This window comes from Enhydra lutris, unplaced genomic scaffold (assembly GCF_002288905.1).
Source record: "Enhydra lutris kenyoni isolate GAN:26980312 unplaced genomic scaffold, ASM228890v2 scaffoldscaffold93, whole genome shotgun sequence".
Taxonomy (NCBI): domain Eukaryota; kingdom Metazoa; phylum Chordata; class Mammalia; order Carnivora; family Mustelidae; genus Enhydra; species Enhydra lutris.
In genome coordinates, this window is record NW_019154177.1 from 7759239 (window position 1) to 7776820 (window position 17582).

At 51.4% G+C, this 17582-nt stretch overlaps 1 protein-coding gene across 1 annotated transcript in view; it reads right to left on the reverse strand.

The window, feature by feature from the left end:
- LOC111138625 (E2F transcription factor 3) overlaps positions 1 to 14672 on the reverse strand; it is a 72073-nt gene extending 57401 nt beyond the window's left edge. The window contains exon 1 of the mRNA XM_022490656.1: positions 14277 to 14672. Within this exon, the coding sequence (XP_022346364.1) occupies positions 14277 to 14672 (396 nt within the window). The remainder of the gene's footprint in view (positions 1 to 14276) is intronic.
- Between the last annotated feature and the right edge of the window lie 2910 nt (positions 14673 to 17582).

The following is a 17582-nucleotide window of genomic DNA, read 5'->3' on the forward strand; positions in this document are numbered from 1 at the left end:
CAGCCCAATACTACTTCAGAACGTGAGGTGATTGATATGCACATTCTTGCTAAAACATCTGATTCTGAAAACCCAGAACTCAGATTTTGCATGTTTCAGCGAGCAAGTCTGAACGGAAGACAGCTATATCATTTTTTTTTTTTTTATTAGTAGAAAGGAAAATTGGGTCACTTCTAGGGGATGGAGAGCTTGACTTATTTCTGTTATCTCCTCCTGTGTGCACCACAGTTAATGCTGTCACGTGCAACATATAATAAACAAGATGTTAAAAAGAAAAACCACCAGGTTTTTCTCTTCATTTACAGATGTAATCTTGTCTTCAACAATGTGTAAATTTCCTGGTTGGCTGATATTTCAGTGTCTGGATTGCACAGTTACTACATATGATGAAAAATGTATATTATGCATTTTTTCTTATTAAGTATTTGATGCAAATTAATATTTCTCAGTTGACATTGATTCACGTCTGCTGGCTTATTAATAACACACGAACAGATGTTTCTTAAATCTCTAGACTCCCAATTCTTTTTTCCAAGAGTTTTACCTTTCTAATTTCTTTTTTGATAGGCACATTTAGGATTATTTTATTCCAAGCATTTATTTTTATTTATTTGTTTTTTTACAGAGGCAGGTGAGGGAAAGGCAGAGAATCACAAGCGGATCCATGCTGAGCACGGAGATCATGACCTGAGCCAAACCCAGGAGTTAAGACGCCTCACTGACAGAGCCACCTGGGTGCCCTGTTATTTTTATATTTAATTGAATATAGTTGGTGCATATGATGATAGTTTCAGGTGTCCAACACAGTGACTCAAGAGTTATCGGCGCTGGGAAATGCTCACCACCAAAAAGTGTAGCTATCCTCACCATATGAAGTGGTTACAGTATCACTGACTATTCTCCAAGCTGTACTTCTCCTCCTTCTGACTAACTTATTTTATAACTGCAAGTTTGTACCTCTCAATCCACTTCACCTTATTTGCTAACAGCTGGTCTGGGCTGGAAGGAAGCCTTCTACTTAACAACGATGGTACTGCTACCAACAGCCATAAAATGACGGCCACCACTCCTGAGCTGACCAGGTGGCCGGCCCTGACCAGCACTTGACACACATCATGGCATTTGACCTTCATTCACAAGAGCCCCGTGAGGTAGGAACCCCACTTCGGGTGAGGGAGATGGGGGTGAGAGGGGAAATTATGCACCCAGATCATCAAAGAATGGTGCGGTCGCACAGGGACCAACAACCACGCTGAGAAGGAGGTCCTGAGGTCTGTCTTGATGACCCTGGTCAGTACGTGATAAATGCAAAACTTCCTCGGCCTTCCCTGAGCGGCAGATTTTGATCCTTTCTTCTCCAAGTTATGGGGAGGCTTCGAGGGGCCGATTCACCGCACACCGGGCGAGAAACCAGACAGGGTTTCTGCAGGCTACGCAGACCGTGTTTTCTCTATATCCTCTACCGAGGGTAGGAGCACAGCTCTGGGGTTCCACGGGAGGGCAGGCATCCCGATATTAAAATCAAGCTATGAGAAATCATTTGCTTTGAAAATCTCTACCATATTTTAGAGCATTAATACACAGAAGATGTATCTATCTGCGCGATTCCATTTCTGCCTTACCTTCAAGCTCTAGTACAACGGTTCTCAATGGGGGTGGGGTCGAGTTTGCCCCCAGGAGACCCTGGCAATGTCCAGAGACAACCTTGACCATCTTAACTGGAGGGGCTGCTGGCTTCAAGTGAGGGAGGCAGTCTCCCGCCAAAACATCAGTGGTGCCTGAAATCCTGCTCCATTTTCAAACGCCCTCAAGCTTTCTGTCCTCTTCCAAGTTTGGATACCTAAGAAACCCCACTGATACCATCGTCCGGCCTTCACTGTCTTTTATCTTGCCTTAATGACTGAAGAACATGTTCCATCTTGCCTTTCTCCTGACGAAGGCAAGGACGTCCTGGTTGCCTCTGAATGCCTCAGAACACAGGGGACTGTAATCTGCACAAAGTGGGGGTGTGTATCTGTCCAACACTCTGCTTTCCCTGGAGGGGGGTAAAGATACCGAGACTTCAGACTCACCAACACTCAGGAGTTTCTACTGTGGAGGCGAAGGCGGGACACAGAATAAATCAGGAACACACGTTTCCTATAAACGCTATCTCATTTAATCCTTCAAACCACGGAAGGAGACAGGAAACACTATTTTAGGTACCTTCAGCTCAGATGTCTAATTTGTAAAAGGTCACATGCTGGTAAGTGACAGAGCCTGTTTCTGAGGCCACATCTTCCAGCCTGTGCTCCTTCCGTGCCCCACCGCCACGGCCCCGGGCTCTGGGGCCGAGAGCCTCGTCTCCTACAGAGTCCTGCATTTTTAGGGTGTCGGAGATACTAACAGGGAAAACAGCAATGTGAAAGGTTGGAAACTTTACATTATCAGTGTGATCGTCACCAGTGTTGCTGCCCGATATAGCCACTAAATTGGTCAGTTCACGGAGTGCTGCAAATGGGCTTAAGTGCACATTACACATTTAAAAATTAATTATAAAGATACTTAGAATTTACAGGAGTCTTTCCTCCAGAAGAGTACTCAAAGACTCATTTTTAAATGCTAATGTGCTAGAGCTTAAGAAAGTTCAAGATTTTTTTCTTTTTTTAATCAGCAAAATCAGAGAGCCTAGGAAATGACCGTCCAAAGAGGCATCTTAGTTCAAGACATAATTATGTGACCTTTCTTTTTATGCACAGCACTTTCTAGCTGGGTCTCACCTTCGAGAGGGTGCAAACTGGGGGCTTTCTCAAAGCAGCCAGGAGCCAGGCCCGGACCTGGTAGAGACAGGATAAATAACGTCTGATGGCTGGTCTCTGGGAGCCCTGACAGTATTGATCCCCGAACCAACCTGATGGATCTGTCTCGTTTTCATATTACACAGGGAGCAGTGAAAACAGAGAAAGGTTTTTGTGGCACCATATTCATTTAGGTTGTTGTTGTTGTTTTTTTTTTTTTTTTTTTTTTTTTAAGTGAGGGAGACCAGCTCTTGGCTTGACATTGTTCTTCAAGACACTCATCGTGGCCTCTTTTCCGAAGCCACGTTTCCGGTGCGTGGCCCTAGCCTTGTAGGAAAAGTGGATAGCCTGTGGTGTCACTCACAGATAACCATTCCCTCCCTACGGCGTGCGGCGCGACGGAAGACACACTCAGCCCCATCCATTCCACAGTCCCAGGAGCGAAACCTCGGGGCAGTCTACAGTCCTTTCCTTTCTTTTTTTTTAGAATCGCCCTCACTTTCATCCTGTCTACTCAAATGGTCACTGTTGCTGTCCTGCTCCCAGACGCATGAGATCTATGGCACCCCTGCCCTAAATGGTGTGACCTGGTTCCCTTTCCAGGGAAGCTTCTTGGCTTTGGGTTCCCTTGGTAACCTATTCCAGGCAGCCTAGACCCAAAAAAGCCTCCCTACTACAGGGTCAAGTAAATCCTCCGAGGGCACGACGTGCAGCCTATCGCATGGTATGCTATGTTCCTAGCCTGTGCTGGCACCCGGCGTGCGGCAATCATACCCACTCAGACCTCCCGAGACAAGGTTCTCGATGCTTTGGAGCCCCTTCCGGTTTCGCCCACTTTGGGGTTTGGGTCATCCAGATGGTCTGCCTCCGCAAGGACCTGAAAATACAGGTGAAGGAACCACAAGGGGCGGGCCTGGGATCCAGTGCACCTGGCCCAGGTTTCCGGGGTCTGCTGGGCTATTCCCTCCGACTGCGGAAGGAGTGGAGAGGACCCTACAACACTCGACATGGGTTCTGCAGGCAGCTTTAGCCCTCGCCTGGCCATTCCAGCTTCCAGAAACTTTGCCTGTGCTCCCCTACTTCCAGCGGTCTTTGCCAAACAACCCAGAAGATCAGGAGACCTTGGTATTTCTCTCTAATTGAAGAGGGCAGAGGGAAAAGCCTGGAACAAGTGCTACAGGCAATTCCTACGATCAGGTAAGCTTGGAAAAACACTGGTGATTTCTCGGGCACGGGCATCTTGAGTTTCCGCTATAGAACGAAAACTGCGTTGGAGACCGTGGAAGATAAAAGCCAGGAATGAGCTGAGACTTTGCAGGCAGGCCCTTCGGGTTCCGTTTCCACGGCTCCCCTCATTAACCCCTCACGGTCTCTCCCCGTGCAGAACGAGCATGATAATACCCACTTCACAGGCTGTTATGTGGATAATGTGCTAATGTGGGGAAAGCACTTAGTTCAGCGCCCTCCACACGCGGGCACTCAATAAACATTAGCTATTATTATCCCAAAGACCAGAGACTGCTGAGTGGCAGCCCTTAAGCCAAATCTGTCCTAGAGACCTATTTTGTTTGGCCTGCACATTTTCCTATTTAATTGAGCCAACATTTTAAAACTGGTAGATTTCTGGCATTTTAAGAAGGTTGCAGATACAGCAACACGCAGGGCCTGCCTTTCCCTCTGGCAGACACTGCCTAGGGCTGGGTCCCGGGGCCCCCCTTTAGATAGGGCATTTCTTCTGTGCTCAAGCACAGCCCCCCCGCATCGCTCATCCTCCCCTCCCCCCCCCCCCCCGCCACGACCTCCCTGCCTGACCCTCTTAGGAAGGCCGGTCCCTATGCTAGACCAGGACTACCAACACGGCCAAGGTTAGGTCCTGTTACTCCGCCATATTCACTTCAGCCCAGCTGGTCTCTCCTTATGTGACCTATATTCCACTCCCTGCCTTTTGCCTCAGGATGCGTCCCCAGCCACCAACAACCTCCTCAATCCTCCCTCTCCACCGAGCTCCGTGGTTCCAACTGACAGCACGCAGCAAAACGAGCTGGGACACTGAAAAAAGGAGAAAAGTTCCCATGTCTGGATCGCAACTTCAGGGATTCTAATTAATAGGGGGGGGAAGGGGCAAGTTCTCGCATTTTTTTAAAGTGCCCAGATGAATCGAACGTGCACCCTTGGGTGCTCCGGGGCCGATGGCCCAAGAGCTCCCCGTCTCCGGGCCCAGCCAGCCTCGCGTGGACACCACACCACCGAGGACCAGATGAGTCTTGTTTTCCTCCTGTTCCATCCTGCTCGCGATATCACCTTGTGTTGAAAGCCTGTCTCCCCAAACAGACTGTCAACTCCAGAGCGGGCGGCTCACGCCTCGGACTTCTGCATCCCCCAGCAGAGCGGCCAGGGTGCAGAGCGCACCGGAGCGTCCACCGCAAACGCGTCACCACAATCTGGGTCTACGGGGTGGTAGGCGCTGTGGGGACGACGTGACCAGAACACCACCGACACCACCAACCGGTTTCCTGGGGCCGCAGGAATGCCGCTGAGGAGGCTACAAGGAGGCGGATGCGGTGGGCCGGTGGGAACAAGGGCAGCAGAGAAGCGGGGTGGAGTGGGAGGACAGGGAACCCATGAGCAGACGAAGGCACCTGAGGGAACCCTGCAGCCAGCCGAAACGCTGTGCCGGGCCAGCCGCTGAGCGGGAGGAATGGGAGGCAGAACGGGAAAGGTGAGATTTCACCGGACCTCGAACGCCGGGAAAAAAGGTTGTAATTAACCTGATAAGTCCCAGGAGCAGCAAAGAAAGGCAGCGATCCTGGCATCTTCCTAGAAGCTAGCCAGAGGGAGGGGAGAGGTGAGGCGAGCTGGGGAGGGGACAGGGAGGCGCAGAGGCAGGCTGCCTGACTCTGGAGAGCAATGCGGCCCTCCCCCTGGCCACCGGACAGGGCCTCCACGCTGGCCGGGGTCCGGGGTGCTCAGACATCCCGATTTCTGCCATTCAGTCTCAAGCCATGGCTTACCGTGCAGAAGTGAAATCACGCTAACGGTGCAATTCATGTTAGCAGTGCAACTTTATTAACACATTTAATTGGAGAAATGAAGACTTTCGTCACGATGCTACTATGATAGTAGTAGTCACGATTACTACTCTTATAGTAAGAAGCTTATTATTCAATCCAAGTCGATGCACGGCTTATAAAGACACAGACCCTGATGACCAGGTCAGGAGAAAACTGCCCCATGCATCACACCTCCTCCTCGTCACCACCTTTTGTAGAGGTGTAACTGGGTTTAAGGGAACACTGGGCTAGTTAAGAAAACAGGCCACAAAGGACAGTCCAGAGGATGGCCATGGAAGGGGAGCCAGGTCCTGCCGTGTAGCTAGGGAACACTCTCACCAGCGCTCCCTAAGCATTTCACAAATAGAAACTCATGCAGTCTTCCTAACCCCCCAGGGGTTAGGAACTAGGTACTAGGTACTACGATCTTCCCATTTTACAGGTGAGGAAACTGAGATGCAAGGGTTGGTGCTAAGCCCCAAGTCACAGAGCTGGTGCGCAGAGCCAGAGTGAGAACCCAGGTGCTCTGGCCTCCACCATCTGACCCTCATACCTCCCCTTCTTGCCTGGATTCAAGGTGAGGGTGCCCTCTGGCACACATGAGCCTCCCCATCCCTCTCTCCTAAGGCCTGCCGGACCCAGCGGGGCTCAAAGGGGATGGGGTTTGGGCCCCCAGGGCTACAGCTCTGATTTCCTAGCTCTAGAGCCTCGGAGCATCAGAAACAGCAGTGGGCAGAGGGGGTGAGCCCTCCGGGCTGAGTTCCCTTCCCATGACCCCAGTGTCCGGAGCCACAGCCACTGGGGTCATGAAAACTAGAGCGTGCCCACGGAGCCAAAAGGCTTTCCGGGACAGCCAGGCATGGGCTGGCCCGGAGGACCAAGGGCATTCGGCTTCTCCCTGCCTGGAAGACGGACTCCGTTTACCAAAATATCTTCTGGGAAAAAGCTTCCCTGACAAGCAAAACTGCTGTCTTGGTGCTCCTGAGCACTCCCGGCCTCTCGGCCATCTCTGCACGCAGCCCCTGTGGGTCTGTGGGTGACACACAGGCCACAGATCCCAAACCCTAACGGGATGAACTACAGCCCCACCTCAGATCAGGTTTCACTTTTAGGCTCCAGGGCTTGAAGTGATTCTATTTTTAAGTTTCCTCAGTTCCACCCGTAAAAGAAGACATTTTAATGAAACGCGTTCTGGGTTTTAGGGGATGGGGACTTCCTCCGAAAGCGCTAACTGACCAGCCACTCGGTTCAATCAGGAGTGTCTCCTGCGGGAAGAGCCTCTAGTCCCGCGTGACCGGGCAGGCGCCTCTGAAAACCTGTCCAGTAACTCCGGACGTGGACGGCCCTGGACGAAACTTCCAGCACCAGAGCCATCTGGTGCCCCTGCCCTGAAGAAACTTTCAAAAGTCCTCTTAGCTTCTCGTCTCTGTACGTTTCCCCTTTCCAGAACCAGAAATGTCAGATACACGGAGAACGCGCTTGTCAGTAACAAAGCTTTAAAAACACTATCACGTTGTTGTAAGAGTCCGTCATTCCTTCCATTTAAAAAAAATTCCCTTTCACTGAACATCTAAAGTTGCTTCGCTTATTCCAAATAGTTGACAATGAGTTGTTACTCCAAGACCAACTGTTCAAAGGATACTTCCATATGTGCACATTTACCAAAAAAAAAAAAAAAAAAAAAGTAACCCCTCCTGAAGGCCACCTAAAATGTACTCTATACATCCGATTTTTCCCATAGAGGGCACCTGAGACATCGTTAACTTTTTCTTGGTGAATGAGGCTTCCTCTAAGAATTCAAGTCTCCAATTTCAGTCCTGGCTTGGCCATGAGCTAGCTTGTGACCTTGGGCAAGTAACTGAACTCCACTGGGGCTGAATTTCTTCACCTGCAAAATGAAGGGGATCGGGTCAGAGAATGACTCTGTCGCATTACAGCTCTGAATGTCACGAGTCGAACAAAGACCATGGGAACCATCGATTGTTGCCTGGGCTAACCTGGAGCCTTATTCTTTGGGACTGTTGAGTTATCAGAATATTCCCTGGACCCTACAGCTAGCCCCAGACAGTTGGGCCAAAGTCACTTACAGTTGACCCTTGAACAATCCAATCATGGAAGCCCACTTCTACGAGTTTTTACTTATTTCTTCTTTGCAGTGCTAGCAGCGTCTTTTCTGTTCCTTGTGATTTTCTTAACATTTTCCTTCCTCGGGCTTATTTTAACACGGTGTGTAATACACTGGCAAAATCCATGTGAACGGTGTTATTAGGGAAAAGTTTTCAATTAGCAATAATCGCGCCTTGGATAAACCTCACTGGCTATGATACTGCCACTGCGCAAAGCTTAAACTGTGTCATTAGGAATCAGTTATTAACTATTGATAGTTAAGTTTTGGGGGGAGGAGTCAAAAGCTATACTAAGATTTCTGACTGCGCGTGCGTGTGCATGTGCGCGCTCTGTTCAAGGGTCAACCGTACTCTTCTTTCCATCCTTTCCCTATTCCATCAGCTGTCCATTCTCCCCATCAGCCTCCAGTGGGCACAGACCCCTGCCTTAGTTCACAAATCTAAGTAATGGTCTGCTTTGCTCAGGTTCTCTCCAGCAAAGCAAAGGGCATAGCCTTGGTGATACAATCTGGCAGTCAGTGGGCTTTATTTCCTCTTGTTCAAAGCGATACTGCAGGTGACTGTGGCCGCCATGGCCACAAGACTGACCCCCTAGTTAAGGTCCAGGGAAGACTAAGAATGCATTCTTGCAACTCGTACATTCCTGGAGTTCTCAAGACACACTGCTCTATGGGGGGGGGGGAGAGCATCTGAAACAAAAGTGACAACAGAAAATGAACCAATTTCCTTCTTATTAGAGCAAAAGGGCTGTGCGTTATTCATTGACATTAACCCCCCTCCTGGGTTTCCTGTCCCCACCTCAGCTGTTGCTTTTCTAAGCTCTCTGTTGTCTAACTTTTCTTCGTGTAAGATACATTTTCCAAGTCACTCTATAAGCCAAAAGAGCGGATCAGAGGAGGAGGAAAGAGATAGCATTAGTGGTTTCCTATATTTACTGCTTTCCTAGTTTATCTTCCCTTCTTAGTCCCATGAAAAATGATTAGTAAAAAAAAAAATGGTTCTTAGTAATTGTAAATACAGTCCCTAAAACACTATTTTTAAGCTGCTAACAAGCATGAAAATACGCATTAAACCACATGCTTAGTACTTCCAAGAATTCAGGAAAGTTCCTCTCTTTAAAAACCAAATGGAAACAGAGAATCTGATAAGAATTGAAATCTGCTTCTACGCTTTGCACTCTTTGGGGTGGTATCATGGGCACGGAGATGGAACTCGATATCCCAAGCACAGGCCCACTGCTGGCTTTCTCTCACCTTGGGTTCAACAACGTTAGTGAGAAAGAAGGTGGATGCAAAAGAATGGGAGCTGGTGACCCGGCGAAGGGGACAAATGGAGGACAAGTAAATCCTGGAAAATCAGAAAAACGAACGATGGATATCTGAAGCTTTGCCAAATGGGTCCCAGTCCTATGGAAAGGGGGTTGAAGGCACGGGTGGGATATCTTCAGGAAAGGCAATCAAGACAGAAGAGGTTTCATTTGTCTTGTTTTTAAAGTAGGCTCCGTGCCCAGCCCAGTGTAGAGCCCAACACAGGGCTTGAACTCATGACCCAGAGATCAAGACCTGAGCTGAGATCAAGAGTGGGACACTTAACCAACTGAGCCACCCTGGCGCCCCAAGACACAAAAGGTTAAAGAAAACTACTGCCTGAGATCTCTGAGAAATGAGAAAACAGCAACTCCCCACCTCCACTCCCCTCCAGCCTTTAAATCTCCAGGTGCTGCTGTTTATTCACGCCTAAGCTTTGAGTATTATTTTCTGTTTTCAAGTTAGCTTTACACCGCACAACATTAATCTCAGAATCTACTCTTCCAAGAGTTACACAAGGTGACGACTTAAGGGGGGGAAAAAAAAACCTTTCCTGTTCGCGAGCTTGGGTTCCTTGGCTCACAGTGGCACAGTTAAGGGTGCTTTGTTTCAGAGGATGATTAGAGGGGCACCCTTGGTACTGATTATAGAGGAGCTATTTGTACTGCCCAAGTCTGGGCACTGCATTATGTTAAAACTTCCCTTTTGGGGTATGTAGTGACTAAAAATTCTCTCCTAGTTTAAACTTGGCACCAACCATATATCTCAGCAGAAGCAAGATTATTGAGTATAGAACCACAGGAACCCGGCGTTTTTCTTTTATACTTGCACAGGAAAAAGCAGACCCAGCGACAGCATCTCTGGTTTGCCCATTCCCACACCGAGATTTCAAGTGCTGTGGGTTCTTTCCCCAAGTATAATCAGGAGGCTGCTGTGACTGCTTTAAATTAAATCAGATGTGAAAGGCTACTAGTCTCTCGCATGAATACATCCCAAATTTTCTAGGAGGAGGATGAAATAAATTGCACCTGCTTTTTTAGAAGAGGTGGAAAATGATGAAGCCCCTTCTGCTTCAGAAAATAGCACTCTGGCTCCGGTCCTCGACAGCGCTCCCATCTCCCATGGTCCACCCGCTGAAAATGAGGTTACCTGGAGCACAACTCGGCCTTGCTGACAGCTGAAAGCCAGGGGGCACAGACGGCACCCCCAAGGGAGCAGGTCCGTGGGGTCAGGGGAGAGGTGGAGGCCCCGCGAAAAAGTGAGGATGAGTTGATCTAAATTTATCACCACTCGGGACACAAGATCATGTACAGGCCGTTGAACACTATCTCTGTATAGTCCTGTCCTACGGACATGTCCCTGTTTTACCCATGGTTCAAGAGCCAGGTTCTGCGGATTTAAAAACCCAAATGAGGGGCGCCTGGGTGGCTCAGTGGGTTAAGCCTCTGCCTTCAGTTCAGGTCATGATCCCAGGGTCCTGGGATTGAGCCCCGCATCAGGCTTTCTGCTCAGCGGGGAGCCTGCCTCCCCCTCTCTCTCTCTGCCTGCCTCTCTGCCTACTTGTGATCTCTGCCAAATAAATAAATAAAATCTTAGGGGGAAAAAAAAAAAGCCTCTGCCTTCGGCTCAGGTCACAATCCCCAGAGTCCTGGGATCGAGCCCCACATCAGGCTCTATGCTCTGCAGGGAGCCTGCTTCCTCCTCTCTCTCTGCCTGCCTCTCTGCCTACTTGTGATCTTTGTCAAATAAATAAATAAAATCTTAAAAAAAAAAAAACAACCAAATGAATTCGGTATCGTTAATTACATATCACCTTAGAAAACTTTCAACCCTTTTACTCTCATATGGAAAGAAGGGAGTGTATGCAAAGTCTTGCACTATTTCTATAAGTTATAAAAGAAATAACATTTCTGAATGCTGATTTTGTTGGATATCTATTTGCCTGGCACTGTGTGAAGAGTATTACATGCATTATCATACTGAACCCTTCAAAAGAAAAAAGAACCTCAGTCTTAACCTTGCTATTGTTCCTATTTTACAGAAGAGGAAAGCTTTGCAGAAATTAACTGATTTGCCTAAGATCATAAAACTTGTGAATAATAGCAGCAAGATAGCTAGTAAGGAGTACTCATATATTTTCTCCCACTAAAAAAAGGTGAGGATCTGTTCCCGTAAAAAGTTGTTACACGTCCTTGAGAATTGGAACCAGGTGGGTCTGCAAATCTGGCCAGCAGAACAGAGTTCTCAACCTCTTCTTGGACACAAAGTGTTTACATGGTTTCTGTGCTCAGCCAATCACTTAGCTATCCCCAAGCTATCTTCTGCCTCAGGGAAAGAAGATGAACAAAATTTCAAGACTTAAATAAAAGTCTAATATAATTTTGATGAGAAACTCAAACCTTATCTTCAGCGCTCATGGCTTTGGAGTAATAATCTCATGGAAAGAAAGAAAAAGTTTTGAAATAACTTGGAAGACAGGATCGTTTTTATACTTTAAAGACAATGAACTACATGTAAGTTTGGCTAGACAGTTTTGGAGCCTTGACAAGCAGGCTAAGATTCAAAAAAAAAAAAAGAACCCAGCAATCTGGTGGTCTCATAATTTCCCATTATCAAAACTACTCTTCCATAAATCTGAATGCAATCCAAGAAACATGTCAATAGCGGGCTGTTTCAGATTAGGTTTATAATACAGTAAGAGAACTGTGTAAGGGGCCAGTAAGCTTGAAAAAAATATGCTAAACGTGTTGAGGTGGTCAGACGAAGTTAACAGTATTTAATGCTAAAAGCATGGAATATTCTTGTGCCTGAGATCCAGCATCCTGGATACAGTACATGAGCAGGCACTGCACTCTACCTCCCCCCTGCTGGCAGACCCTTGTCACTAAAAAACGATGAGCTGCTCTGAGACTATATGAGACTATATCACACATCCTCAGCAAGTATCCGCCGGGCTGGAACGCAGTTAGGATCCAACCATGGGAGAAATTGGAAAGAGTAAAGGAATTACAAAATTTTCATTATCCCACAGTCCATCTCATTTCCCAAAGTACTGTCTAGGTGCTGACTTCCTTAAAGAGTCCTGCAAAATCCCGATTCTCCAAAAAAAAAAAAATACACCCATTTGGAACCGAGACAAGGTGAGGTCAACGACTGGTATTATCAGCCACAGGCGACTCGGGTTCGTTTCTAGCCTCGTGGGGGCCAGCCTCACCACGAGGGTGAAGACAGGAGGCATGGAGGAAGGGAATGAAGGAGAGAGAAAGGGAGAAAGGGGAGAGACCTCCGGGCCACACTTCTTTCTAGTATCAACAAAAAGAGAAGCCGCATACTGACCTAAATCATCTCTCAAAGGCGCTTTATAAATTACAGGGACAAAGGGAGGGGGTGGCGGGTGGCCTGGGAATCCTACAGACACCCTACCCTCTGACCCGCCCCCCTCCCCCTCCAGCACAAGGGAAGCAAGACAGAAAACAGAGCTCAACTCGGCCATTGGCGAGAAGCCCCCCCCCTTCGCTTTTCGATCGCCCATCCATCGGCCCCCTGGGAAAAAAATACACGTAAACACCATACCCACCCCCTGGGGCGGACACTCCCGGCCCGAGGCTCCTAGAACCGGAGGCCGGGGCATTTACTTAGTTAGATTTTTCTTGCTTACTCATTTCCCTCAAGCACCCAACCCCCCGTTCCCACTCCAAAACCCCGCTCAACCGCCTACCCCCACGGCTTCAGCCCCCAACAGAATCCGGTGCCCCCGCGGCGGCGGCAGCCCCCGAGCCGTCCCGGTCACTAACCTGCTGCTGTAAGGGCATTTCCGAAACCAGCCTGGCTCCGGGGGAGGTGGGGGGGGGGGCCGGCTGGAGAGGGGGCCCGGAGGGCCGAACAGACCGGCGGCGCCGGGCGAGGGCGGGCGCCCGTGGCGGGGGGGGGGGGGTTAGGGAGAGCAGAAGGAGGGTGGCCGTGCCGGGGGCGGGTGCGAGGGCGCCGGGACCGTCCCAGGCCAGGGAGCCGGCGAGCAGGAGGAAGTGGGTGCCCCCCCTCTCCCCCTCCAGCGCCCCCTCCCGCCGCCGCCTCCTCCCCAGTCACAGGCGCGTCCTCCGCGCACGTGTGCGAAACGTCACCGGCGGGGCCCGGGGAGAGGGACAGACCCAGGCGGCGGGACGGGAACACGGCTGCCCCCGCCCTCCGTCGCCGGGGGGCGGGGAGGGGGACAGGGCGGGGAAGGAAGGGGCAAGGGGAGAGGCGGGGCAAGGGCAGGCCCGGGGCCCGGCGAGGAAGGCCCGGGCGCTCGGGCCACGCGGGCGCCGCCGCGGCCGCCGCTAGGATGCGCCCAGGCCGGGGCGCCTGGCCGCGAGTCCCTCACCCCCGGACAGCCCACGCCCCAGCTAGCACCCGGCTTCCAGCCCCACCTCCCCCGCCACCCCTCTCCGCCTCCCCCAGCCCCTTTGTTGCCGGGAGTTACAGATCCCAAAATGTGTCAAGCGCCGCATGGCAGAGCCCCTGCGCCCCGAGCACGCCTTAGGGACCCCCGGCAGCCAACGGGCCTCCGAGGCCGGCGGGGGGCCATCACCCCAACAGTCTCCGGGTTTCCAGCCCCCAGAGTCCCCCACTCCCCAGTTCACGCCTCCCTCCCCCACCCCCTTCTCCATCCGGGGCGTGACCCCTTCCTACGCCCGAGAAAGAGGAAGCTTCGAGTTGGAGGGGAGGGGAGGGTGGGGGTAGGGAAAAGTGCAGGAAAAGAAGGGGGGGGGCCGCAAAAAGTTTCGGAGTGTTTGACGTGGTCCGCGCCAAGGCACTCCCCGCTGCCCCGCGCGCCTGGCGGAGCCCCCCGACCCTCCGGGCGCAGGGGGGAGTGCACAAGTCTAACAATAAAACCCAGTTGGAGGGGCAGCCGCCGAGGCCCACGCCGCATGGCCCCGCGCTGTCCCGGGGCGGCCCGCAGCGCGCCCACCACCCCGCGCCTTGCGAGCCCACCTCCCGCCCGGGCTGGGGACGGTGGGAACGGGAGGGCATTACCGGAGGGCCGCCGCCGCCGCCGCTGCCGCCGCGTCCCAGCGCTGGTGGCTGCTGCAGCAGCCCGGCTCTGCTGGAGGGTCCGTGCGGCGTGGTGTAGAGGAGGCTGCCGGCGGTCTGCTCCGCGCCGGGGGCACTGGGGAGGAGGGGGCCGGCGGCGACGGCGCCGCTTTGGAGGGAGGAGGTACAGGAGGTGGTGGAAGTGTTCGTGGTGAGGATCTGGATGTACGCGCCCGGGGCGGCAGCGGCGGCGGCGGCGGCGGCGGGGAAGCCGGGGCTGGCTAGCAGTGCCCTTTTGTCCATGGAGGCTGCAGCGGCGGCGGCGACGACAGCCGCCCCCTCCCCACCCCCGGCGGTCACCAGGTACTGCTCCAGGGCGGGCTGGATCCCCTTTCTCATCTCTCGCTCCTGCTCTTTTTATTGCTATGGTATATTAATGTATTGTTTTCAATTTCTTTATTATTTGCAGTCGGAGTTTCCAAGTCTCTCCTCCTTCTCTCCTCCCCGCCCGGCGCTTCCGAGCCCCTTCTCTCTCTTTTCTTTTTATTTTTCCGCACCGCACGGGCCCCGGGGGCCAAAAATAATCGGGGCTCTGGAGAGAGGAGGGTCCCGGCCGCACGGATATCGGGCCCCGAGGGGAGATGGAGGCGTCGGGGGCGGCCGATGCAACGGATTGCGAGGCGGCGGCGGCAGCCCGGGTGCTGCGGCCGGCAGCTGAAAAATGGCTCCAGGAAGCTGCTGCTGACAATGAATGAAGGGATACGGTTTACGCGCCAAGGTCCTCCCGCGAAACTCAGATTTCCCGCCGGCTTTTCAAACCATATTTGCATATCCCCGCCCTCCAACGCGCCGAGGCCCGTTCCCACAGCCCATTGGGCCGCTGCCTCCCTACTTAACTCCCAATCGCGGCGCAGGGCCGTGACTTGCCGGTTTCCGTTGGCCACCGTGCATCATGGTTACCGGGGCTACAGAGGCTCTATTTGCATAAGTCTCCTTGATTGGTCGGGGGAGAGCAGGGTTTTTAGGAGGTGGGGCCAAGCCTTTCCTTCTCTCCCACGGAAAACCACGCCTTGTCCAAGCTCCGCCCGGTCCCCGCCCGCGCGTCGGGCGGGGGCTGCTGACCTGGGCAGGCGCTCAGCGCCCCGCAGACTCAGTGAGGATCTGGTCTGGAGCGCAAGTTTCGCTTTTAGAAATCGTCAAGGTGACCAAGGGGACACTCGCCCGAATTCTCCTTCCTCTGGCCAGTCAGTGTAGTAGATGTGCACGAGCTGGAGGTTCTCCCAAATACGTTCCAAAGGCAAGTTGGACCACGCGGACGATGCCCGGCAGGTGGGCACGGAGCCCTTTAAATCGTGGGTTTCTCTTTTCCTGAATTCCAACCAATGCCGCGGCGAGAGCTGATCCCGAGGCCCAGGCTGATCGACAGAAGCATGTGGGCAGACGGGATCGTGGGGGCAGAAGGTTCGGCTGACGCTATTGCGGGCACCACTTGAGTTAGCATTCCAGATCCTTCCTGGTGGCTTCATTAGGAGCCTGGATGGGGGTCGAAGTGACAATTAACTCTGCAAGGTTTGGAGCGAAAGCTTACCACGAGTGTTGGTTTGAGTCCCGAGGACGCCCCTCCCCCTCGACCCCTCTCGGCCCAGGAGCACCCAGGGCATTTAATCAGGGCTAACCTAGGGCTGATCTGCGGGTTTCCAATCCGCCAGGCAGGAACCCGAAGAAGTGCACGCTTCCCACGATGACGTCTTGCTCCCAGCCAACGCTGCGCGCCCAGACACCGGCGCTTGACAATCTCGGTTTCCTACCAAGTTCTCCGTCAGAAAGCAAACGCGACGATCGAGACTCATTCCAAAACATTTTTAAAGACTTTTTTTTTTTTTTTTTTTAAGCATACCATAAGCGGTGCCCAGAAGTCTACACGGCCGAGTGGACTTCTGTATGGAAGTCCTTCTGTATGGAAGGGGAATCGAAGATTGCCCCTGTGAGACTGGACAGGAAAAGGGACCCCTGCAGGAGTGTGGGGAAAGGTGTACGTATCAGTCGTTATTTACCATTACAGTCGCTGAGAATTGTACAAAACAGCCGCTAAGCTGGTGTTCACGGGGTGATGAGGGTTGCGATTCTTCGTGTCCGGATCCAAAACTTTATTATTGTTATGATTCTTATTATTAATAATAATTTCCAAAAACGCATATACTCAGTATTATGAAAGGCCTGGACAGATAGGTCAATGGAGGCTCGGACTCCTTAATACTTCAGTCCTGTTACCTGGTCAAACCTGGCCTCTGGCTCAGGAAGGTTTTGCGCTTGCGTGCCAGCTAGTTGAGGACACGTGTCCTAGTCCCCAAACATTTACTACACCTATCATAAAACTGACGCTCTCTTTAGGGCAGATTAGATGGTACTCAGAGGGCATCAATTCTTCTGGACTAGAGGTGTAATGTATTAGCAGTTTCCCTGATTCTGTTCCATGGATGCTGCTTTCCACCGTAGGTCACTAAGGAGAACCCTAGTACTGTAACTACGTGGATATTACCCGCTGTGGGACATGGCTGGCGGCATGCTTGTGGTGGTGGCAGTGAGGGTTGTGGGGGAGTCGTGACGGACCTGCATTTTCATGATTAGAGACAAGCCCAGGGTTTGGAACTGAATGCAAAATCCCAGCTAGAGCACCCAGCGAGTTATTACGTTGACATTCACAGAGGACTGTGTTCACAATCCATATCCACACTGGTGATTCTGGTTTAGAAAGCTTTGACATCCTTCTCCTTTAGCCAAATTATATTTTTAATGTAGGGTATTTGGTAGAAAGCAAACGTTTTGTCCTTTTAGGTCTCACGGCAGAAAATAAGATGCTAAAATTTGAGGTAGGCTGTTGATTTGTGGACAGGGAGCATGTTTTGGTAGAAAGATAACGGGCTTTGGAGCCACTTACTAGTTATATAACTTTAATCTCTAAAAGCCTGTTTTCTCTTATGTTCTCTGGGAACTCCTATTGCAGTGCCCATATTACAAGGTCATGATGAAAGAGGCAATAATAAATGTAAAGCACCGGGCGTATAGCATAGCAGGCATTCGATAAGTGGGAGCTATTTATGATTCTGTTTATTTGTGTGACTGTGCTTTGTAGCTCTGTGGAGTCCAGTCTGACTCCCAGCCTCAAATCTTCCCTTTTGCCCTTGGATGTCCACTGGCCACGCAGCTTAGCTTTGTCCCAGAGTAGGCATGTTCTGGTTAGTAGGGATTCTGGAATCCCGACCCAGAAGTTCAGGGTAATAAAGTCATCTCTGCTGCTTGTCCCACTCC